The 26,233-nt window shown below is 36.6% G+C and overlaps 1 protein-coding gene across 2 annotated transcripts in view; it reads left to right on the top strand.

Moving 5' to 3' along the window:
- The window catches only part of CRYBG3 (crystallin beta-gamma domain containing 3), a 143,979-nt gene that overhangs the window by 43,454 nt on the left and 74,292 nt on the right, over window positions 1–26,233 (top strand). For both annotated transcript variants that reach the window (XM_058296017.1, XM_071214876.1), the window contains exons 3-4: window positions 11,781–12,211; window positions 18,826–24,985. In XM_058296017.1, coding sequence (XP_058152000.1) covers window positions 11,781–12,211; window positions 18,826–24,985 — 6,591 coding nt within the window. The remainder of the gene's footprint in view (window positions 1–11,780; window positions 12,212–18,825; window positions 24,986–26,233) is intronic.

Genomic DNA, 26,233 nt, shown 5'->3' with positions numbered 1-26,233 from the left:
TCATTGAGGAGGTGACATTTAAGTAATCTGAAGGTGGTGAAAGAGTGAGTCTCATGTAACTATCTGGGGGAAGAACATTTTAAGGAACAGTAAATGCAAAATTCCTGAGGTAAGATTGTGTCTGATGTATTTGAAGACTGTGAAGAGGCTAGTCCTTTTCTTTCTTAACCACATATTAGCATTTGACATTCTTTACTCCCTTCTGCTTTGGGAAATATTATTTATCCTTCACCTTTGGAGACCAGTGTTCTGGAAAGATGACCTGGCCTGGTTTTGGTCAGATGTCATGGCTACATGGTCCAGTAGAAAGAACTCTACACCCTTAGGGCCAGGTTGAGGTATGTATGGCTCCTGTCACTAGCTTGCTCTTTAATTCTGGTCATATTGAACTCCTCTGTGGTTCAATTTCTCCTCATCTATAAAATGGGAATAATATTTTCCCAGTTTTCCTTGTGGTTTGGTGATGCTCAAGTGAGGTAGTATGTGAAAAAAACTATGTAAACTCTAAATCTCTATTTATATAACACCTTGTTAATGGACTGCTTGGTTAATACTAAAGTGCTTATCTAAAAGAAACACATATTTAATTTAATAATTGTGGCATGATTATTGTAGGATCCAGTTCCTTCACCTAGAAACTAGAAAGACTGTGTGGCAACATTTAAAATTAAACTTTCATAAATGGTTATATAATTCTTCTTTACGAAAAAACGTAATGGGAAATCAATATATGGTCCCAGTGGAAACTATAGCTCTATGTGTGTATGCATTTATGTGTGAACTTTGAAATGTTGGTATTTCTGTGTTTACTTCTAAGAAGAGAAAAAAAGAGCTCTATTTAAACCAGGAAAATATAACTTCAATAATCGCCTTTCCAATGAAAGGAGTTTTACAGTCTTAATCACTTCTCTCTGTATTGTCATATATACACGTATTGCTTTGTTTTTGGCAAATGCCAGATAGTTCATAATAAAATGCCTGAAGAGGCCACCAGGTTTTGCAGTTAAGTTCAGTGATGATTTTGGAAAGAACAGTTTTGGTAGAGAGTTCTTCCAAATTCAAGGCAGTGGTTGAGGGTTTATAAGAGGAGTATGTAGAAACAGTCGTGGAGACCACTCTCTCAAGAGATTTCGTGTGAAAGTGAAGGGACAGAGCATTAGCACTTTGATTTGGCTTCTCTCCACCTTCCAGACTCATCTCCTACCACTCCTTCATTTCACACTTTATGTACAAGGATGAGTATGACGTACTTAACCATTTCCTCCCCTCCCAGGCCCATGCATCAAATGCAGTGGTTAGTTCTCCTCCCTATCCAGAATCGTTGTCTTTCCTAATCTTCCTTTCTTTTAAACCTTTTGGTATTTGATAATGTTGACCAATTCTTCCTCCTTGATATTTTCCCTCTGTAGATTCTGAGATGATGGCCTGGCCTCCTCATAATGTTTCTGACTACTACTCTATCTCTTTCACTGATTTATTTTCTTTTACTTTTCTTTTTCTAATTTTTTTTTAACAAAATTAGTAAACTTTATTTCAACCTCAAAAAAATAAAATAACAGACAAAGTCAGCTTAACAAATTATGGAAGCATTACCTTAAAAAATCCTTTCTAGGAACATTTATCTTGTTTATTTTCTTTGTGCCTTCCTTTTTAATTTTTTTCCCCTAGGACTCTCCTGCACACACTTTGTATTGCCAAATTACATTCTTTTTTTTTTTTTTTTTTTAAAGATTTATTTATTTATTTAATTTCCCCCCCCTCCCCTGGTTGTCTGTTCTTGGTGTCTATTTGCTGCGTCTTGTTTCTTTGTCTGCTTTTGTTTCTTTGTCCGCTTCTGTTGTCGTCAGCGGCACGGGAAGTGTGGGCGGCACCATTCCTGGGCAGGCTGCTCTTTCTTTTCACGCTGGGCGGCTCTCCTCACGGGCGCAACTCCTTGCGTGTGGGGCTCCCCCACGCGGGGGACACCCTTGCATGGCACGGCACTCCTTGCGTGCATCAGCACTGCGCATGGCCAGCTCCACACGGGTCAAGGAGGCCCAGGGTTTGAACCACGGACCTCCCATATGGTAGACGGACGCCCTAACCACTGGGCCAAAGTCCGTTTCCCCAAATTACATTCTTAAACCATACTTCTAACTACCTACCAGACAGCTCAACCTGGACATCACCAGGGGATCTAATTATATATGGCATTTAAATCACCAGGGGATCTAATTATATATGGCATTTAAATATTTTGTGGTTCTACCCCCACCCCCAAAAGTGCTTAATTCTTACCTCTCTTTCTATTTCCCATCTCTATCTTTGTTTTCATGATTCAGCTAGTTGCCCAATTAAAAAAAACTTGGTCATCAATTATCTCCACTTATTCTCCACTTCTAATTGAGTATATTATCATCCTCATTTTCTGTCTTTTGTGCCCCAGTCTTCTTGAGCCACATCCCTGTAGTAGTGAACATACATCTTAAAGATGCAGAAGTTTGAAGTATGTTCACTATTTATGCTTGAAGTATGTTCACTATTTATGTTTCTAGGTACCCTTTAGAATCAAGATCAAATGTTACCTCCTCTATGTAATGGTTTCTTACCATTTCTAATCAAGTTAATCATGTCCTTCATCATGTACATACCTCTTATTCTGTCTCATACATGGTGATATAATGATTATTGCTTTGCTAGACTATAAGCTCTTTGATGGCAGCTTAATCAGTATATCTAGTATATTTTTGTATACACAGCAAAGAGTGTAATGAATGGATGAATTTGGACCTAAAGGTACTGTATTATAATGTATTTATTGTGAAAGAAAAAAACTACTAAGATACCTGTGCCTTCATCTTTGAGAGTAAATGGAAATGATGTTTTGGTAGAGTTTGCTTAACTCTTGAGTGCTTCTGTTCTGCTCACTTGTTGGAACAAACAGTTCTTTTGGCAGGTGGACACAGTCCCACCTAGTGAGGGTCAAAGAGTGGATGCTTTAGATCAAGCTTGAAATTTTTAATTATATAAATATAGAATTATTATTGATGTTTACTTTGAATGTCAGTGCTTTTCTCTGTGTATTTTTTGTTTCTAAATTTAGAAACAATTTTTCTTATTTAGTTGATGGATGATATTTTAACTATGATAAATTTCTTAGAGAGTGAGAGAAAAGTTAATAGCTGAGACATTTAAGGAAACCAAAAAATGATCTTCAGTAAACTTAAGATATAGGGATAATATTTTAGCAAAGAAGATGAAAATTGAGGGAGAGAGAAGAAGTGCTTTTTAAAAAATTTGCATGATCCTAAAAAAGGTTAAATGTAAAGGCTTTCATTAATTTAACAAATCATCTACTTGTAGTAGCTTAACATCTGCTATCTGCTTTTGGAAAGCAACCTGTTATGCTTTGAAAGGAATGATCAGGTGAAAATAAGAATTCTTAAGACAATGAAATAAATACTGTTTTGACCAACATTATTTGTCTTCTAATGTCCTTGTTCTGAATTTTACTTTTTAAAAAAGATAATTGCCTTGATTTTATAAGATACTGTGAATATCTTATGTATTTTAAAAGTATTTGTGATATTTCAATGCATAGCTCATAGTTCACTTTCTTCAAGTGCAGTGAAGCGTGAGCAGTCATTCACATCAGTTAAACAGAAAAGTAGCCATTGGACTATTCATATTGTAGTGCTAATTCATTTTGATTTGGGAAGAAGGTTGATAAGTATAACATATTAAATGAAGTATTAAAGAACCAGAAATGTATAAATATCCTTCATGTACATGAGCATCTTTAAAACATTGGCTAGCATATCTTTTACTGCCAGACTGAGAGGCTGTTTGGGTTGCTTCTGTGAAGAGAAGTTGCTTTTTTAATTTTATTTTTAAAGAAGTTTTAGATTACAGAAAAGTTACCTGGAAAATATAGGGGATTCCTATATACCCCAGCCCCTCCCCCTCTCACATTTTCCCCTATTAGTAACATCTTACATGAGTGTGGTACATTTGTTATAATTGAAGAATAAATACTTAAAGCGTAACTACTAACCATAGTCTGTAGTTTATATTATGGTTTATACTTTGCACCATACAGTTTTTTTTATGGAAATGCTTTATTTTTCAAGAAGCTTTAGATTACTAAGTGTTACATTCAAAATACAGGGGATTCCCATATACCCAACCCCCTACACCTCCCACACTTTTCCCCATTAACGACATCTTTTATTAATTTGGTACATTTGTTACAATTGATGAACACATGTTGAAGCATTGCCACTAACCATGGTCTATAGTTTATGTTATGGTATACACTGTGCACAGTACAGTTTTGTAGGTTTTGACAAAATGTATAATGGCTTTTATCCATCATTGTAAAATCATGCAAAACAATTCCAATGCCCTAAAAATTCCCTATGTTCTACCTATATTCTTCCCTTCCCTTTCCCTCAGAACCTCTGGTAACCACTATATCAATGTTACAGGTCTTCCATTAATGTAGTAGTAAGTCTCCTTTGGTCCATGGTTGCATTCCTCCCTTGTTTGTTCACTTCTCAATCTTGAAGATTTTGAGATGGTGATGCCTGCTATGGTTCAGATTGAGGGGGGTTTAGATCTTACAGGGCAGATGCAAGGAACTGTTTTGCTTGCAGTTGTAGATACTCTTTCATTTCTGGAATGGGGGTTGTCCATCACCATCATTTTTTAATTTTAATTTTAATTTTTTTTTAAGAAGTACTGGGGATTGAACCCAGGACCTCATACATGGGATCACTGCTCCCCAGTGAAAGTTGTTTTTTGTTTGTTTTGTTTTTAAGAGGTACTGGAGATTGAATCTGAGTCCTCATACATGAGAAGGAGGTACTCAACCACTTGACCTACATCTCTTTCCCTCCATCATTTTGTTCATTGTCCTGGGTGACTCCAGTGAACTGGAGAGTAGGCGTTGGTCGCAACTCTCCCGAGATTCAGAGCTCAACCGGTGCATGAACAGACCAAAGATATTTAATGGGTATACTGTTAATTATAGGTTCAAATAAAAGGGATAGAAGAATCTTTTGTAGGGAAATAATAAATGGTCCTAACTCTGTTGCAGTGGGGAAATAGGTTATCATTTATCCCAAGATAAGTCCACTGTTGGTGTGCTGATTTCATGGGCTTGTGTACCTTGCCTGTAGTGTCTAGCTGTTTCTAGAGCCCTGGGGAGCACCTTTTTGAGGCATTGTTTACTGTGGCAGTTAGTGGTCTTCCTGAGATGTGCATAAGCATAACCTCTGGAATGACCTCCCAACTCACTTTTTTTTTTTAAGATTTATTTATTTATTTCTCTCTCCTCCCCCCCACCTCCCCACCCCGGTTGTCTGTTCTTTGTGTCTATTTGCTGCGTCTTCTTTTTTGTCCACTTCTGTTATTGTCAGCGGCACGGGAATCTGTGTTTCTTTTTGTTGCGTCATCTTGCTGTGTCAGCTCTCCATGTGGGTGGCGCCATTCTTAGGCAGGCTACACTTTCTTTCGTGCTGGGGAGCTCTCCTTACGGGGCACACTCCTTGCACGTGGGGCACCCCTATGCAGGGGACACCCCTGCGTGGCAGGGCACTCCTTGTGCGCATCAGCACTGCACATGGGCCAGTTCCACACGGGTCAAGGAGGCCCGCGGTTTGAACTGCGGACCTCCCATGTGGTAGATGTATGCCCTAACCACTGGGCCAAGTCCGTTTCCCCCAATTCACTTTGAAATCAGCCTTAAAAGTATTTTTTTCTATTATTATTTAAAAAAAATTTTTTTTAAAAATACTTCAGATTACATAGATGTTACATAAAAAATACAGGGAATTCCCGTATGCCCCACTTCCTACTCCTCCTACACTTTCCCACATTAACAGCATCCTTCTTTAGTGTGGTACATTTGCTACAATTAATGAACACATATTGAAGCATTGCTACTAACCATGAATAGTTTACATTATACTTTACACTCTGTCCCACACAATTTTGTAAGTTATGACAAAATATATAAGGGCCTGTATCCATCATTGTAGCGTCATGCTGGACAATTCCAGTGTCCTGAAAATGCCCCCATATTACACCTATTTTTCCTTCTCCCTCCCCTCAGAACCTCTGGTGGCCATTGCCTCTACATCAGTGATAAAAAGTTCTTCCATTGCTAGAATAACAATAAGCCTATAGTAGAATAATAGGAAGTCTACTTTAGTCCATTGTTCATTTCCCAATCTTGAAGATTTTGGGATGGTGATGCCCATTCTACCTCTAATTGACAATGGACTTAGTTCCTATGGGGCAGATGGATGAGACTATCTTGCTTGCAGTTGCAGACTCTCTGTTCCTTGGGATGGGCATTGTCCAGCATCATCTCCTTGTTAGTTGTCCTGAGTGAGTCCAATGTACTGGAGATTAGGTGTTGCAACTCTGAGATTTAGAGTCCAGCTGGCACATGGACAGACCAAAGATTTAAATCTCTTGGACATATACTTATCAGGTATAGTATTAAAAATAGGTTCAAATAGAAGGGGCAGAAGAATCATGTGTAGGGAAACCACAACTCTTTTGTATTTAATTTCTCCCCCTTTTGTTCAAGGGGAGAAAGTAATGAGTTTATTTGCTGAATTTGTTGAGTTTGGCTTAGAGAGAGGCCACATTTGAGTAATGAGGTTTTCAGGAGGTAAATCTTAGGCACTAGATATTACTAGGTTAAGTTACAATTTTAAAAGAATAAGGTTCATAAGTACAAGCATTAATAGCAAGGGCTTGGCATATTGGTCTGTTCTCTTTTATTAGGCTTGCATATATACTCTAGAGATTCTTGACACACTATTAGAGAATGTAGCAGGACGCCCCCGATGAGATTTTGATAGTTTGTTATGGTGTAGGTCTCTACCCACTGAGGTAACACCCTATGACCACATGAGCACATTCATATTCCGTAAAGGTATGCCCCAGGTGTACCCTTCCCAACACATCCCACCACTACTGACACCTTGTACCAATGACCTTCCCCTGCCATAGTTGCCAAAAGAATACTCCCACAATTGAGTTTTCAACCACAGTCCTCTACCTCCGCAGAGTTCACCTGTTCCTTCTTCCAACCCTCCTCCCAGTTCTATGAATAGCCCAACCCACTTCTCCCAACCTGCTTTCACTCCCACTCCGGCATCTTTCACCCTGTTCACATCATTGTACCACCATCACCCACAACCACTGCCGATCCTTCCCCATCCACCTTATCATAGATTCTGATCTGATTGATCATTGGCTCACCACTCTCTACTCGTTTTCTGTCTCCTGATAACCTATTTTCTAGACTCTACCTCTATAAGTCTACTCAGTATCCTTAATTCATATCAGTGAGATCATGTAGTATTTTTTTTAGTGACTGGCTTAGTTCACTCAAGATATGGTCTTTGAGATTGATTCATATGGTCCCATGTGTCAGTACTTCATTCTTTCTTACAGTTAAGTTAATAGTCCATCATGTGCATAAAGCACATTTTGTTTATTCATTCATCTGTTGAGGTAACTTGGGTTGCTTCCAACTTTTGGCAATTGTGAATCATGCCATTATGAACATTGGTGTGTATGTATCTGTTAATGTCTCTGCTTTTATTTTTTCTGATACTCCTAGTAGTGAGATTGCTGGATCATATGACAGTTCTGTATTTAGCTTTCTGAGGAACCATTAAACTATTCTCCACAGTGACTGCACCATTTCACATTCCCACCAACAATGAATAAACATTCCTTTTCCTCCACATCCTCTCCAACACTTGTAATTTTCTTTCTTTTTTTTTTTTTTTTTATTGGAACAGCCAGTCTGATAGGTGTAAGATGATGTCTCATTGTACTTTTTTTTTTTTAGGAGGTACTGGGGATTGAACCTAGGACCTTGTACATGGGAAGCAGGTGCTGAGCTATATCTGCTCCCCTCTCATTGTAGTTTTGATTTGCATTTCTGTAAAAGGTTGTGATGTTGAGCATCTTTTTGTGTGCTTTTTGCCACTTGTATTTTCCTTTTATGTAAAAGTGTCTATTCACATGTCTTGCCCATTTTAAAAATGGGTTGTCTTTTTAGTTTTGAGATGTAAGATTTCTTTTTATATGCTAGATATTAGGCCCTTATCAGATAAGTGGTTCTCAAATATTATCTCCCATTGAATAGACTGCATTTTTACTTTCTTGACAAACTCCTTTAAAGAACAAATGTGTTTAATTTGGAGGAGATCCAGTTTATTCTTTCATTTCTCATGCTTTAGGTATAAAGTTTATGAAGCCATTTCCTATTACCAAATCTTGTAGCTGCTTCCCTGCATTATCTTCTAGGACCTTTATGGTCTTGGCTCTTATATTTAGGTCTTTGATCCATCTTGAGTTAATTTTTGTATAGTGAATGAGATAGTGATCCTCTTTCATTCTTTCAGATATAGATATCCAGTTTTCAAGAGGTTGCTTTTGATTTATATGTGGGCTCCCACATGACTAGATAGCTGGGCAGATGAAGTAGAGACAGTGGAATCAGGTTGAAGTTGAAACCAGTAAAATTTGAAACGTACAGTGACTCCAGAAGGCTGATGATATTCTAAATGTAGAGCCTCACAGGCTATATTAAGTTCCTCACACATTGAGGAAATGCTGTGTGTTCACTCAAAAATACCCTATGAAACCTAAGGTGGGAACAAACTTAAAATATTGTTTGGTTGAAATTAATTTGCTGTGTGAATTAGGGATTAAACGTTTTCTTAACTTTTCATATACCTAATTTCATTAGTCTTTAGTGGAACACTCCTGTAAACTATTTTGAACTGGGTTAAAGTATAGAATGAGGTGAACAAATACCTTTGTAATTATAATGCTCTTGCCTTCTTGAAGATCAGGTTCTTATAAAACTTTGTCAAGTGAAACTACAGTGCCTTAAGGCGGTTTTACCTTGGTGTCCTGATCTTTTTGTGACTCACTTAAGGTTTCCTTTTATAAGAAATAGTGAGCATGACATCTGACAGATACTGTGGAATGTGCATTCCTTTTACAAGTACTTGAGCAAGCAAGTTCAGAAGGCTTTTTGGAATCTGGGAAGAACGTGTGGTGGAATGCCAGCATGATCAATGATACAGTCTTTACTCTCACAGAGCACACAAGAGTGTGGTTTGTTTTACCATTGACTTAATTTTGAACTTGCAAAATATACGCCTGGAAGAGTTTTAACTCTGCAAGAATACCTGGTGTTGTCCAAGGTTGGAATGAATGCACACAACTGGATGTTGTTTTACCAGGAATGGTTCATATGGACTTTTTCTTTGAATTGAAGCACCATGTTCCTGTCTTTGCTTATCCTCTTGGGAAGAATGATTTTAACCAAAGTGGCAGCTGCGTGGGTTACCACGATGCCATGAGGAAGTCTGTTCAGGTGTTTTTGTCTGAAGTACCAAGTGTTTAACAATACTGTCCATTTGCTCTCTTATAATAAAGGTTAAATTTATTTTTTAATTTTTTAAATATGTTTTTTATTTTTAAAAGATACATAGATCACACAAAATATTACATTAAAAAATATAAGGCATTCCCATATACTCTACTCCCCATACCTCCCTACTTCCCATATCAACAACTTTCATTAGTGTGGTACCTTCATTGCAATTGATGAACACATTTTGGAGCATTGCTACACAGCATAGATTATAGTTTACATTGTAGTTTACACTCTCTCCCAGTCCATTTGGTAGGTTGTGGCAGGATATATAATGTCCTGCATTTGTCCTTGCCGTGTCATTCAGGACAACTCCAAGTCCTGAAAATGCCCCCGTATTACACCTCCTTTTCCCTCTCCCTGCCCTCAGCAACTCCAGTACCCATTGTTTCCACATCAATGATATAATTTCTTCCATTGCTAGAATCACAACAAGTCTGTAGCAGAATACCAGTAAGTCCACTCTAGTCCATATTTTATTCCCCAATGTGAGGACTCTGGGATGGTGATGCCTATTCCACCTCTTAATTGAGAGGGGGCTTTGATCCCACATAGTTGACAGATCGGACTCTCCTGCTTGCATTTGTAGACTCAGTTCCTTGGCGAGGTGGTTGTCCTGGATAAATTTAAATATGACTAAGACTTGTTGTGATCTGTCCCTTGTCCTTCTGTCCAGACTTACCGCTCACTGTTCTCATTCTTGTACCCTAACAATCTCCAGTCATACTAAGCTTGTAGAAGCTGCAGCCCCAATAAACACGTATACACACCGGAAAAATGCGTAGTAGTCACTCTTAGGTCCCTGTTCAGAAGGCACTTGTAGGAAGCATCCCTTAGGTTACCTCCTCCATTTTTACCTCCATCAAATCTGGACTAATTCATACTGTTTTGGGTCCTGCAGCCCCGCTCCATGCACTCTGCTCCCTTCACAACATATACTGTGTTGCTTTGCTAAAGTCTTTCTGTCCGTGCTCTTCAGTAGATTGGAAACTGCCCCAGGTAACAGAAGTCATCGGTGCTATTCACAAATGTATCCCTAGTCCCTAGCACAGAGTTCGGCATGTAATAAATAGGTTATCAATCAGTAGCTATAGAATTGAACTGAATTTGAATCATCTTGCCCAATTGTTTTAGAATCCTTAGTAAATTCAACTTTATTTCCTGCAAGTCTGAAGTCAGACATTTTCAAGTAAAATTAGAAAGATAAACTTTATCAACAAGTTTCCTTTTAAGTGGCAGGCTCAAACCATTGGTGCAGTCCTGGAATGTGTAGCATGTCACCTAGTAAAAACAATCAGAAGTACCTATTTTGAGCAACAGAGATTTTATCAGTACATAAGAAACCTCTTCTAGACCATAAGCTCATTAAAAGACAGGTATCCAGAAGTATTCACCAGCATCTTAGTGTTCTCCTGAATCTACTAATGTTCCCCAGTATTTTCCAACATCTCAGTGTGGTGCCTGAACATATGCTGCACTCATAAAATGCTATTGAATATGAATTGCTGGAGTGAGTTTTTTACTTGTTAGAATGAAAAATCTGATGCCTTCAATCTAGGGGGGAAATTCCAAAATTTTGTATTAGTAAAGTTGTGCTTTCCTATTACAGTCCACTTTTGAAAGATTCTAAGTATTTTTCCTAATGAAGCAATTTGAATCTCAACTATATATTAAGGTGTCTTTATTGAAACAATATTTTAGTATCTAGAGGATTTTGAAAGTTGATGTCCTCTAGATCAGGCATTTTTTTTAAGGGAAGCAGTAACACCCAGAGAGGGGAGAAAATTTGCTCTTGGCAGGATGGTGAAAAAAAAGATATTAACAATGGTTTTTGGCCATAAGACACACATAAATTGTAGCATACCTGTGATATTAAATGTCACAGGGAGTGAGGTTAGGAAAAAAATGTCTAAAACACTTCAGTCGGGTGATAATAAAAATCAAAGCCTGAGTTGAAAAAATACTTCTCCAGATATAGTATGAATTTGTAGTTTTAACTTTTTTTGGCACCTTTGTTTACCTTCTAAATGAAATATTTTCTTGTGAATAGATTCTCCTTAAATCCATTTCCTTTTAGTTAATTATTTAACAATCTATAGTTTGCTCTGTTTCTTGTGATTATATACTAAACCTATTATTGTAAGCCTACTGATTCTTAAACCACTTTCTTCAAATTATATTAGTGCAACAAACTGGTCTTTACTCAGATTTTAGTGCATGTAATTTCTAGTAGTAAAGTGATTGTTTTCTGCTTTCTTTCCTTTCGACAGTTTAATTTAATTTTAAAAATAATGATGTTTCTTATTCTTTATTTTGTTTTCAGAGTCCCCAAATTGAGGACAGAAGGAACCATGCTGAGAAGTCCATCACTCTCCGAAAGCCAGAAGATTCCAAAAAATCAAATGACCTTTCCAGTTCTACTTCAGATACCAAAATAGGAGAAGGTGATAGACAGACAAAAGAAAGTTTTTTCCAGTTTCTTGGTAGCTTATTCAATATCTCAGCAAAATCATCTCTTGGTGAAGCTAAACAATCTTCTTTCAAAGATGACCATGACAAAACTGAGAAAGATTTAAGAAATCCTACTGACCATTATGAAGAAAGGATTAAAAGGGAGAGAGAAATTTTCAGTGGCTCGCTTGAAGTCCAGACACTTCCACCAGTAGAACAAGAGTCCAGCTCAGCTGAACTCTCAGATGCCTTTTCTTTGGATACAACACAAGACAGTGAACAGGAAACCAGTGAGTTGCTAAAGTAAGTTTAAAAATTAATTGAGACAAAAAAATTCAGCTCTCAGACCTAGCTTTTTGAGTCTTAGTTCTATTAATTGAGGAGGAGTGGAATTTGGAGAAAAGTTTTCTACTGTGTAAAAAATATTATTTGATTCTGTATACCATATAAAGGCAATCTAGGGTCTTTTAAACTTTTTAGGGGGTAGTACTAACACCTTTTAGGTGCTCAATTTGTGCAAGTACAAGATTTATTTAAAATTTAAGACTTCCTTGGAAGGGAATGTTTTATTGTCTGAATTCCTCCTGTATTATGTGCATTTTGGGGAAAAAATGACTCGATGGTTTATGTTCCCATACTATGAATCTTTTATCTTTGTGGGATCAAATTAAAGGATTAAGCAAAGAAATTAAATTGACTCTGTTCCTGAAACTAGCCTTATGAACCTTTTATACAGCTCTAAAAACTGAAGTCTTGCATGAATTAATAGGAAGCATTGCTACCACCCATTCTTTTTTTATTTGACAGGCTCTAACTTGTTTTCCCTTTACTCAGATGAACTGAAAGGAATATTTCTATCTGCAAAATGTTTATAGCAGTGCTGAGCCCATTAAACATCTTGTATAACATTCACAGCTTATAAGGGTTATCCTAGTGATTTTAATTTAACATTATATGAAAGGGTCATCAATAATATCCTAACCAGAGATACAGATAAAAGCATGTCTTTCTAAATGGTTTTCAAAGTATTCTCAGGTATGTTTTCAGTTAGTTCCTCATTGCAGCCATATGAGTTGGCACACACCCATGTTATAGCAGTAAGAACCAAGAACCAAATAAATTAGTTGTCCCAACAAGAGTAATGTAGTGGGGAGTTAGTCTACCAGATATTAGAGTGTTGATGACGCCACAGTAATTGAAACAATGTCATGGTGATATAATATTTGCTAGATATATAAATGGAGCATAATAGTCTAGAAACAGACTCTCACATATTTGGAAATTGAACCTTTGACGGCATTATATATTCTTGTAGGAAGGAAGACTTAGGGAAATTGGCTAGCAATTTGGAGGGAAAAAATGTTCTATCACTTTTATATTAAAGGAAATCAAGAACAAATGGCAAATACTTGTAAAAAACATACACAACTGTAGGGAGCTCTATGTGAATTATATTATTTTGTTGAGAAATGAATTTTCTAAGCCTATTAGCAATGGAAGATACCAAGAAAAAGATCAATAGAGGGATTACTCCTAATTTTCAGACTCTTTTTTGTGAAACAACATAAACAAAGATGAATTAAATTGGCAAATGAGGAAATTATATGCAAAAATGACAAAGAAATGCTTTAATTGATAAGCGATTTAGACAGTAACTCAACCAATAGAAAAAATAAGCAATTAATATAAACAAATCATTCAAAATAAAAGAAATATAAATTGCTTATAAATAACTGGAAAAAAATTTCCTCAGTAGAAATCAAGGAAATGAAAACGAAAGTGAGATTTTTTCCTCCTATTAAATGGATAACAGTGGAATAGATAATACTTTGAGCCAGCCTTGATAAAATTGGCACTTATGTACACTGTTAGGGATGGTGGGTGTAATTTGGTAGCATGCCATAGAAATTCAATTGGTGGTATGTATGAGGAACCATAATCAGTTTGTAGGCTATTTCTGATTATATACAAAGATGTTTATTGAAACATGATTTATAGAAATATGTAATTAGAAACAAATGACCAAAAGCAGAAAAATGGTTAAATAGGGTAGTCTAAAGCAATTTTACTCAAAATATGATCTTTGGGGAAGCTATGTCAGCATCACCTTGGAATTTGCAAGAAATGCAGATGATCAGGTTGGGCCCTCTCGTTTCCCTGAAACAGAGTCTCTGGAAATGGGGCCCAGCAATCTTCTTTTACCTTCAAGTGATTTATTAATTTTTCCTGCTTACATTTGAGAACCACCATTTTAGAGTAATTTAAAATGGTTGCTGGGTTTTGAAGCTGTTATATGGGAATTTGTTTTGTTTTGTGGTACCAGGGGCCAGGAATTGACTCATATGTGGAAAGCCAATGCTCAACCACTGAACCACATCGACTTCCCTGAGTTGGTTTTTTCATTTGTTTTGCTTGCTATTCTTTTTTTCAGGAGGAACTGGAAACCGAACCCAGGACTTCCTCTGTGGGAGGCAGGTGCTCAGCCACTTGAGCCACAGCTGCTCCCCTGAAATTGGTTTTAATTAGTTTAGTCCAGTTCTTTGGTACTGGACCCTAGAAATGAAAAGCAGATACTGTGTCTCTTATTTTTCATTAGTAACCCCTTCTGTTTTAATTGGATAATTGCTTAAGGCAACTCAGCACAATCACCTCGGCAGAAAAAGGTGATTCTTGATTTAGGACAAAAGGAAAAGATCTCTGGACTCCCAGTTTGACTGAGATACAGGCTTCCTCCAGGTCTGGCCTCAGAAATCCCAGTTTATCAGGTTTAGAATTGTAGTTTTTAGCTGTAACAATTTACTGTTGCTAACTTGTCAATTTGTTAAATAATTTAAACTTGTTTAAGTAATGAATGTAACTTTGGTTAATAGTTATTTTGACAGTGTGCTTAAGATCTACTCAAAACAGCTCTTAGATGTTATTTAAATAATTTATCTGGAAAAAAAATTACTAGTAATTTCAAGAATCTGCAATTTAAGTATTAAAGTTGTTTTGGTTCTGTGATAGGAATTTACTAAAAGCAAGCATATATTTAATTTTTATATTCAAAACATGAGATTTTTAAAACATAAAATAATATTTAAAATTTAGAGCCTATCATTTTGAAATTACTAGGAAATTTATGTTTCACACAAAAGTATCAGTTTTCTTTAATAGAAAGGAGTAATTAACTGAGACTTGAATTGTCTTTCTCAGATAAGAAAAATGCTCCCTCCCTTTTTTTCTTTTTAGGTCGAGTGTATTAAAGAGGGTGAATGGTTGAATTTAGACAAATAAATAAAATAACCTATGCCTTATAATACTGTCCATTACTATAGTTTCAAATGTGTTTTTTGTGATGGCCATTAGTATATTTTTCAAAACTTATTATCAGTTATTTGAAGTGAATTAAAATAAACTCATTAAAAAGTATTGTAAATGATTTCATCTTCTTAAAATATTTATAATTGTTTTTATGTGTATTTGACTATATACATCTCCTTTTTAATATCCATTAAACCTTTAAGAAAACTTTTTGGGTAACATTTTTTTAGATTGTTTTCCATACATTACCTCATGCTTCTGGTATAATTTAAATAGGAGGCTGCTTTATTGCTGGGTTAAAATAAATAACCAAAAAAGTTCTGTCTTATAATTCTTATATTTTTCACAAGTTCTTATCATCATAATGAAAAACTGTTTTGTCAAAGCTCTCTGGTGCTTTTTCTTATTTGCTACTTTTGCAGCTTTTCTTTACATAGAAAGTTAAAAGCTTACCTTATTATGAGGAAGCATATTCTAAATTTTACAATTTGAAAGGAAGTAAATCTTAATTTAAATAGTTTGATCATATTTTCCTAAAAGTACATTAGATACTTTTGCTCTAAGGCTAGTTATTCTTTTCAGGCTGCTATTTATAGAATTGTCTTTGAAAAATGAAACGTCTTTGGTTGAGTTTGAAGTATCAGGTCAATCAAATTTCTCCAGAATAGAATACAATCATATGTAGTACCTGGAGATTTAATGGATTGGTGGATTGGTATGTGTTTGGCTAAAATGCAAAAAGCCTTTTAATATTTTCAATATTCAGTATTCAATATTATTTCCTTAAATATTTGAAGTTTTTAGGTATTTTACTTTTCTCTTGTTTGGGTCATGAACCTTTGGTATATACACAGTACATGATATTAATACTCTCTTTTCTCTATTCAGTTTGTGGAAAATAAACCTTTAATTTTCCATCTTCAGCTTATTTTTTAAGTTGTTTATTTGACATTTCTGTGTTTTTCGTATTTTATTTACTATAGAAAAACTTAAAAAAAATAAAGGGCAGTTCTATTTTCTTAATGCTATTCAATTATGTGACTCAATTGCAATCTAGGAATGAATGATGTACAAATAGACTTATACTGGCATGACTAACCTTTTAAAAAGTGGAAATGTAGCTCATCAGAAGCTGAAGGGGACTAATTATAATACATCAAGCTAAGCCGGTAGCTTTGATTTTCAGTGCTTTAAATGTGACAGGCAATATAGTTGTTTTTGTATAAAAGATGTATGTTTTAGTTACAGGAATATAACATTTCTAACCAAGTGTTACAGGAGATTATCTTGGAAATTTAAGCTAGTTCAGTTTTACCTAGTGTTTAATCATAATATTAATTGAATAAGTTAGGAAAAAACCAGTATCTTTCAATTTCATGTAAACCAATTTAGTTTACTTGAAAGTATCCACAAGGCCTAAAAAATGTGAAAGCAGTGATTTTTGTCCCCTATAGGGCTCCAAAATTACCAAAAAGCATTATTACAGTGAATTGAAATTTAGTGGAATTTTCTTTGTGGTTGAGAAGTCCTTTTTGATTAAGTTTCTTAGTTGCATTGATAGGATAAAAGGCCCTGAGGCCTGGTTAGTAGAGAGGTGATGGTAAGATGCCTTCAGTTTGCTATACTTGAAGAATAAATTCGAATCCTTGCTTTGTTTCCATTTTTGTTACCCATTGTACACATATCTTTACTTTTCCTTTCTTTAGAATTATTTTGGTGATCTTTTGGGGAAGAATTGCAACCTATTAAAAGTATGTTTTAAATTTAAAATGTCAAAACTTTTGTGAAAAAAACTAAAAAATTCCTCTTATTTAGTCAGACCTATATGTTCTGAAAGGCTCTTGCGTTTTCCAAATAGCTTATGTATTTTGATGTGGGACTTCACCAATAACAATTTACCTATATGTATTTTTCCCTGTGCATGCTTTATTTACCCTTTGACTTTATTTTATAACATTCTTTAATCTAGCCTAAAACTCATGCAGCAGCTTAAAGCACTTTTGTAAGGCAAAGCCTTTCTCTAAATATCTCCTTTAGCTGCTTTATAATGGGCATTAAAAATAAATGAATGTAACAACAATTTTTTTTTTTTTTATAATAGTGGGTGTTAGGGTTTTAGAGACCAGCAGTTATATAGGTTGAAATGTGTTTCTCAGTTGAAATTCAAGAAGTATGTAAAAGACATAGTTGAGGACCATGTTTTACCATTTAGACAAATCTAGCTTTCTTAATGTTATTGCTCTAAAGTTTGGTAGAATTTGTATTCTTTTAGGTATTAGGATACTTTCAACTGGATCTCATATTATTCATAGAGATGCTCTAATTATGCTTTGTTTACTCTTAAAAAAAACTGAATGAAGCACACATCAAATTCTTTTACCATACATTTTCATAGTCAGCACACTAAAATGTAATTAGAGCTCGGAATTGAAAATACTTTTATATTACCTATCAATTAAGACATTAGTTTGAAATAGATTACTTAGCATTTAGTATCATTGCTTTACTTAGTCATTCATTGTTTCACAAAAAGTCATTAAGCATGCACAATTTGCCATACTCTGTGGTGAATACTTAAAAACACATGATGGTTGAAACACAGTGCCTTCCCTCAAGTAGAAATAAGTACACACTGTTTATAATTTAAGATGGTAAATATTGTAGTCAGGAGCCTTTGCAGCTACAGACCAGAGGCTAGTTGCCCATCTTGGTGGTAGAGGGATCCTGAGATGGGTTTGTGATAGAGGTAATTTGTGAGCTGAGTCTTAGAGCACATTAGAGTTTCTCTTGCTGGCTAAAATTCTAGGAGGGGAAACAGCATGCGTAAAAGGCTGCAAGGCAGCATGCCATGGTGTGAGGACTCTTAGAGATAGATTCTTCAAAGAAAGTTGGATTTTGAGAGCATCAGGAACTTTATACTTGGGTTTGTTCTCTATGTTTTTCCAGAAGTCATTTTTTATTTCTGTATTTACCTAAGCATTATATACTCACTACATTAATTAAATGTTTCAAGAACTTAAAACGAAAGAGGAATTTTAAGGCGGTTACATCATTTATTGAGTCAACATGTATCTACCGAGTACATACTCTGTTCCAGACCTCTTTCAGGTGTTTTCTTAAAAACTTGTCCAACTTATTTGCTAGAGTTGCTGTTCAAATTCACATCAAAGAACAGAAGCACACTATGATGCTAGGAGATGCTGTGGATAAATCATAATGATGTACTCATAAGCTTGTGGTATCTTGTATGAGGCACAAAGGCATTGTGGTTCTTTTGTGTCAAATGCTCCTTTGAGATTACTAGCACCCAAGCCTTGGGCTCAACAACCCACATTGTCCTCTTTTACCACAGAGAGAGATTTATATGTAATCAGAGAAGAGAAAAATAGTTTTAAGAGACTCAAACATTATTCTTGCTGTCTGGACATTGATGTACTGCTTGTTAAATCTTTTTTTAAAAAAGTAATAGATTTAATTAACTCATTCTAGGATTTTCTTCCCAAATTAATATATATAAGGAAAGTGGTATTTGAAAATTATACTTCAGCAGTTTCTGGGGTTACTGTTAGGTATTATTATATTTCTTGATACTTTCATACTGATTCTTTTTACAGACAAATTGATGGTCAACAGGAGAAGCCTTCGGTAACATATGCAACATATCGTGGCCCCAGACAAATTAAGAAATATTTAAAGAAACAGACATTAGAAACTGTGAGTCCCTTAGACGGAGAAAATAAGAGTTCTGACTCCAGTACAAGCACACATGTTGACACTGGATGTGCAGTTGAGGCTGGGATAGCTCCATCATTGTTGTCAGCCAGTACAGAAATATCTAGGAAAGGACATTTGCTCAGAAGCCCCTTAGAAGACAATGATTGTAGCAAAATAAATCTGAACACAGAAAGTCATTGGACAGACAACCTGGAAGTGCAAAATAATGCTGCTTCTAAGGATGTTTTAAATAAAAATGATCCTGGGGGACCTGGTAGAAGTAGGTCACCCCCTTCTTCTGTGACTGTCTCCAACTCCATTGTTGGAGAATCTGACTCGCAGCACCATCTAAGTTTTGTACCAGTTCCTCAAGCTAACAGAAATTTGGGATGTTCGTCATTGTTTAGAGGAAGTAATAGCAGAGTTCCTTGCAGTCCAGACTTTCAGAGGAAAGCTGCAACAGAAAATATGGTAAAAGAAAAGAGTGATAGAACGTTGGTGCAAAGAGGAAAACAGGTTGATGCTTGGAGCCCTGCCAGTTCTGACTTCTCTTGTGGTAAAACTGATGGAAATTACACTGCCAAACAGGAAAGTACAGATATTCAAAGTCCAAATAAATCTCTTAGACATCAAGATCTGCATTTGCTGGATAGAAAACGTTACATTAGCCAACCTGTAGATAACTCATCAAATTTAGTTGCTAGTCATGCCAGCATCATTTCTCTTCAGAAACAGGCTGTGACAGACACAGAATTTGTAGATGAAGGAAATAGGCCAACTGCCTCAGACTCACAGATAATTTTGACTATTGGAGAAATCAAACAAGAAATGGAAAAGACCTCAGCTGGTGAACCCACAACTTCCAGTCATGTAAAAATTCCAAATGATAGAATTGAGTTGTTATCCAAAGTCACTGACGAATTGCTTGTAACAGAAACCAAAACGCTTGATTTTGGGCTATGTGACAAAACTCCTCAAACTGTTAGAATAAATCAAAATAATTCTGCTCTTATAAAATGCATCAATGAATCAGCACTTGCACCATGCTTAGAAAATAAAATAGCATCTGAACTAGATTTTGAAGTTAATAGAAGTCATATTTCAGAATCTTCTCATGACTCTCAGAGTTCTCAGCAAGCCAAAATATCACCTGATGATACAAAATCTCTTACCATTGACTATAAAAAATCAAGTTTCAGTACTTCATCTCCTACCTTTACTTCTGAAGTTGGCGTATTCAGTAAGTCAGATGTTTCTGCCTTTAAAAATGAAGCTGGGGTTACCTGCTTTGCTGATTTTTCCTATTCTAATATGTGTCAAGAAGAAAATGTGGCTAATTGTTTTGAGGCAGCAGACAGTAAAAGTCCTCCTTCCCAACATGCACCTGCAATTCTTGAATCAAAGGAAACTCTTCTTGATTGTGAAGAATGCCAGGGTCCTCTAGATTTAGAAGAAAGCGATATCTGTGCAACAGGGGTGGGCACGTTGGGCTGTGAGCCTAGAAGACTCTCTAAGGACCACAGTTCAGCTTTATCTCAAGACTGTAATAAAATAGTGTTAGCATCTTCAAACACTAATGCAAATAAGAACACTGTAGAGAAGCCTGATTCTTTTTCCTTGGAAACCAAAACTGATAACATTGCTAGAATATTATCAAAATCTGAAATTGATGGTCAGAATGGTGTTCCTGTTGAGTCACATTCTGGAAGAATTAAAACTCTAGCCTTATCCAAGATTTCTGTTTCCCAGACAGATCCCAGAGATATTTCTCAGAATAAAATTTCTTCTTCTCCATCCAAAATTACAGATGTGCTAGCAGAGCCTATTTTATCAGAATTAATTCGTCCAGAGGTTGAACAGGGCAAAAGTATTCAGTCCACGGATCATAAGGAGACTAAAGAAAAATGTTTGGATTTTGACATTAAAGAGAATTGCCAAGCTGAGGTTTCTACTTCTGTTTCCAAATATCAAGTTATACAGGAAACAAAGATAAAAGCATTAGGTGATGTTCCTGCTCTTCTCAAAGGTAATATATCTGGAATGCTATCTCCTATTCATGATGAGAAAGTCACTAGGCAAATGGCACAGAATTGTGAAATCAACCCTACTGTGATTCATCAACCTTCAGATATTCTGGGGACTGAAAAGGCATCTGGTCTCTCAGAAATGGCAGAACTCAGTTTAACTGATATTTTCCCCAAATTCCAAGAAAATGACAGTGCAAAATTAAATCCACCTTTACCAAGTTCTGATTTCAGTTTAGAAAAATTGGCTTTTTCATCTGAGGATTCAGGCTCTCTTAATGTTCCTTCTGTGTTGAGATCAGGAGAGAATGCTCATTTTATGAGTGGTGGTACTGATATCCTGCCTTCTTCCTCTTGTCACTCTGAAGAAGTTAGCATGGGTACAATTTCACATAATCCCAAAGACAATATTGATTCTGTAGAAGTTACCATAGGCCTCACACAACAAGGGGCCTCCTTAGCTAACCTCCTGTCCCCTAATAGCTCTTGCTTGGAATTCGAAACACTTATCCCAATAGGAGCAGAAGTGACCTCACTTCAAGAACATTTGGGGATTCATACTGGGAAGGTTTCTCTTGATATCCCAACTGCTGCCCAATTTGACAATCCCATGGAAGCAGGGACTGGAGCAGTTGCTGGGGCTCTAGTGTCAGTTAACAGCTCGAGCCAGCAGTGTTCTGAAGCATCTGCTGAGCACATAAAAACAAGGACAAGAGCACATGACCAACTCTTGGACTCCAAAGGTGGTTTACTTAAAAAGGCTGACACTTTAATTGACAAGATTTTGAACTCTGTTAGGGAAGAACTGAAATCCAAATACATAGTTGGTACCTACCAGGGGCAGATAGCCACAGAAGATATAATGAATCCAGGTCCCCTGAAAGAAGATATCCCTGAGAAAAAGCCATCAGAAGAAGTGACACTAACAGAGATCCAACTGATGGATCATTTGGAAGAGCAGAGCATGGAAAACATGTCAGAAGTCAAAGGGGAAGAAAAGGCCTGTATTTTACCTACAGATGGTGAGAAGCATCTCCTTTTTGATTCTGATAGAATGAATGAGTCTTGTTTGTTAGAAGATCAAGCTAGGGAATTAGTTAATAAGATTATTTATTCAGCCCAGGAAAATATTTATTCAGCTCCTGAAGATACTGAGAATACCTGGGATTCTGAACTTCAGGCTAATAATTCAAAAATTCTGAACAGTGATAGTGTTAAGCCACATGATATAATTAGGGAGTTCTTGGTGTCAGAGCAGGCAGTCAGTCAAAGCACACGTGAAATCAATGAAAATAAAGTATTAAGTAGATTCTTCTCTGTAAGTAACTTAGTTAGTGACCCAGAGTCAACTAAGGGAAGAGAAATTGTTCTGTACCAAAAACCCCCATTTTCTGGAAATGAAGCTGGGCAGTCTGAGATTATAAATTTGCAGGAATCAGACACTGTTTTACTAGCTAAAGACATGCCCCAGAAAGGGTTAGATGATGGGATAAAAACACACTTGCTGCTCAAAGAGGACTACAAAGAGAAAGTAGTTGTAGAATGTGTGGATAATCACAAAACAGGAACAGAGGCTACAAAAACTCTTGTACTAAACTTCAAATGGCCTGCATTTGTGAATGATGATGTCCATGTACCAGGCACATCTAAAAGCAGCTTGTCTGATAGTCTTGTATGCATAACAGAAAAAAGCTCGCCAGGGCATGGTAATAAAAGCACACCCCTTGCAATGTCAGAAGTAGGAAAAGTCCACAAAAAGGATACTGAGGTAAATATAGGACAAATTGAGCTTATACCGTCAATGTTAGAAATGGGGAAAACAAACAAAAAGGATGCTGAATTGAATATTATGAAATTTGAAGCAGTCCCTCCTATGTTAGAAATGGGAGTAACACACAAAAAAGATGCTGAATTGAATATCACAAAAACTGAGCCAAGAGCTGATATTTTTAAAATGGGAGAAGTATACCAAACAGATTCTGAGAAGAATATTAAAAAAATTGAAAGACTACCTGCCATTTTAGGAACTGAAAAAGCTTATAAGATTAGGGATACTGAAGGGGATATTAGCAAAACTGAATTGATGCCTGTTATTTCAGAAGTGAAAACTGTCAACCAAAAAGCTGCTGAGATTACTGGAAAGACTGAAGTGACATGTGTTACATTAGAAATGGAACATATTTGCCAAAAGGATGCTGAAGGGGATATTGCAAAGACTGAAGTGATACCTGTAACGTTAGAAATGGAAAATATTCACCCAAAGGATACTCAAAGGGACATTGGCAAAACTAAGGTGATACCTGTTAGCACAGAAGTGGAAAGGATCTACCAAAAAGATGCCGAGGGAATTACTGAAAAGACTGAAGTGATACCTGTCACACTAGAAGTAGAAAATATTTGCCAGAAGGATGCTGAACGGGACATTGGCAAAACCAAGGTGATCCCTGTTAGCACGCAAGTGGAAAATATCTACCGAAAAGATGCTGAGGGGATAACTGAAAAGACAGAGAGAGCTATGTTGGAAATGGAAAATACTTACCAAAAGGATGCTGAAAGGGTTATTGGGAATACCCAGATGGTGCCTTTTGTGTTAGAAGTGGAAGAAGCCCACAGGAAGGTAGTCCCTGCCATCTTAGAAAAGGAAAAAGCACACAAGCATGATGCTAAAGAGACTACTGGAGCAATCATGTCCATGCGCCCTGTGGTGGAAATGGAGAGAACATCCCCAGATGATTCAGACGGAAGTACCCAGAGACATGATGTGTTATCCACTATGTTAAACATTGAAAAAACGTCTGGAACAGGTCTGGAGTTGATTATTACAAAAGTGGAGGCCATGCCTTCTGTTTCTGAAAGAGAAAAAGTACCCCAAGAGTATGCTGAAGAGAGTGTTGGAGAAACAGAGGAAGAGCTCAGTGGAATAAAGGAAAGCTTGATTGCGTGTGACAGTAGAACTGCATCACATTTCGGGGGATATGAATCACCCACATTAAGTAAGGATAATGAAGGCTACCCAGCCTTAGCAATGCCGGAGTTTCAACCTGAGGAGACCATAGTAAGGCTAGACAAAAGAATGTCTGTTACTGCAGTATATAACAAAAAAAGAGATCCGGATTATAGCAGTGAAAAAGAACAATCTCACTTAGCCTTTGTCTCTCAGGATGAGCAAGAACAGTCTTCCTTTACTATATTATATGAGGAGCCCCTTCAAGATGAGGACAAGTATTCTTCTGCGGAAGTAAGAACAACGCGCTCTCTCTCATTTCCTGACACATCCACTGACAGCATGCCTGTTCTAGCGTGTGAAAGGTCTGAGAGTCGAACTGACCTTGTCCATCACTTTGAAAAGGATGTCAAATTAGGTGAGACATTTGATAGTGATAGTTCAGAAATGTTCTTATCAGTGGAGGCCAAAAGATACAAAATTTATCCCTTAGCTTTGTCTCCCATCTATGAGGATGACAGCTCTCAGGAGGATATTCTATCCAGTGAGGTCTCTCCTGGTCACCATGGCTCCACAAAATCAAGAGAGAGTACAAACCACCCCTCCTCTGTTTTGTCACTTCTCCAGTCAGTATCAGAGCGTTTAAAGATGAATTTTGATGGAGATGATGGACAGGAGGCAGAGGAGGAAGGGGAAGAGGAGGAGGAAGAAGAATCATTGCATAGAGGAAGTCTGAGAGCTCGGATAAGGGAACACGTTTCCTTCCAGCTGCCAGATTCTTCAATCACATTTTACCCCGATGATGACCAGGAAAGGAATGAAATTTCTAAGAATTCGTATGTAATGTCAAATGAACCTACTACCTCCAAACTGCAAATGGGCCTGTGGCCGGAAAAGGCCTCCTTTTTACAAAAATCTGACCTTACTTCCAAACTACATTCTTCTTTAAAGAGTGCATATCATCAGTATTTGCAGACTTCCAAAACCCATTCCTCAGAAAAAGGAGCCAGATTTGGTGGGATTTTTCAGGAACCCGTGTCAAAGTGTTTCCACACTCAGGACAGCTCAGCCAGATTAAGCCCTTTCACAGAGGTAAGTCATTTTGCTTATTAACCAGTGAAGCAGAGCTTTGGGTCATGAAATCATTAAAAGCTTGTTAAGGAAATTAGTGTTTTGAGGTTGTATAAGGTTTGTTTAAAAAAAAATAGATGTTTTATTCTTTGGTTGAGTGTATTTTAACTTGTGCTTTAGCTGCACTGTTACGTTGAGAAAACAAAATTGTTTAGTCAAAATGTAAAAGGTTGATATTTCTCAGCCAAAATTAAGTAACAACATTCTGGATTTCTCAAGGTGCTCTATATGGGAAAATTGCCACTTTCCATTTAGCTTGTGAGTCTTGGGTAAAAATGTAAAGTGTTTGCTCGGCAATACCCTTTCAGTGTAGTCAGTTATACTTTATAAAAAGGAGTGCAGTAGAGTGAGTCGAAGGAAAGCAACCTGAAAAAATTTTTGAAATTCAGTTACTTTTTCTTCAATTTAGAAATATTTAAAAATGCATAATATAAAAAATGCATTGTATGTGGGACTTGCCTTTCTTGTAATTCTCAAGATCATGGAACTTTCCCCGGGACTCCCAAGGTCTGTATCTTTACTTTGAACAACCTTAGTAGGAGTTGGTAATACTTGAATATCAACTAATACCTTGCAAAGCAAAGTCATTTTAAAAGGAATCATGGGATTTGTAGGAATATTTCTTAAATGCCTCCCCATTGCTTACCAAAACAAGTGGAGGCTATTCATTGTCTTCTAAGGCTCCTTAAGTTCTCTTTTTCCACCCATGTCTCCCTGACATTTGGTCCTGCCACCATACTTTTTCTCAAGACGGTCTATACTAGAATTTTCTTTTCTACTACCCCCACCCCAACCTGCCACATTTTATCACTTATTGAAATTCTGCTTTTCGAGATCCTCTCAATACCAGTTCCTCAAGATGCCTCTTCTGGACTTCCCTGTGCCATCACCCCATGTCCATTTTGGCATCATTTTCTTTGACTTTCCATAACTTATCATTTCTTTGTATTTTACCTATGGATTTCCCTTAGTCCTGTCTTCAAAGAGTCATGTGAAAGTTATAATCTCCTTCCCCTGATAAGCTATATGCTGCTTGAGTTCAGGGACAGTGCATTATTTTCCTTTATATTTTCCTTTTCCTTTATATCCCTTTTAGCACCTAGAGAAGCACCTTGTACATAATGGTCACTAAGTAAATGCATGATGAATTCTATCTACCACTGCTAAGAAAGTGAACTATGTATCTTTCCATTGATGCCTCGTTAAGGT

Source organism: Dasypus novemcinctus, chromosome 4 (genome assembly GCF_030445035.2).
Source record: "Dasypus novemcinctus isolate mDasNov1 chromosome 4, mDasNov1.1.hap2, whole genome shotgun sequence".
Classification (NCBI taxonomy): domain Eukaryota; kingdom Metazoa; phylum Chordata; class Mammalia; order Cingulata; family Dasypodidae; genus Dasypus; species Dasypus novemcinctus.
Note: the sequence above shows the minus strand (reverse complement) of the source record. Positions and strands in the feature narration are given on the sequence as shown.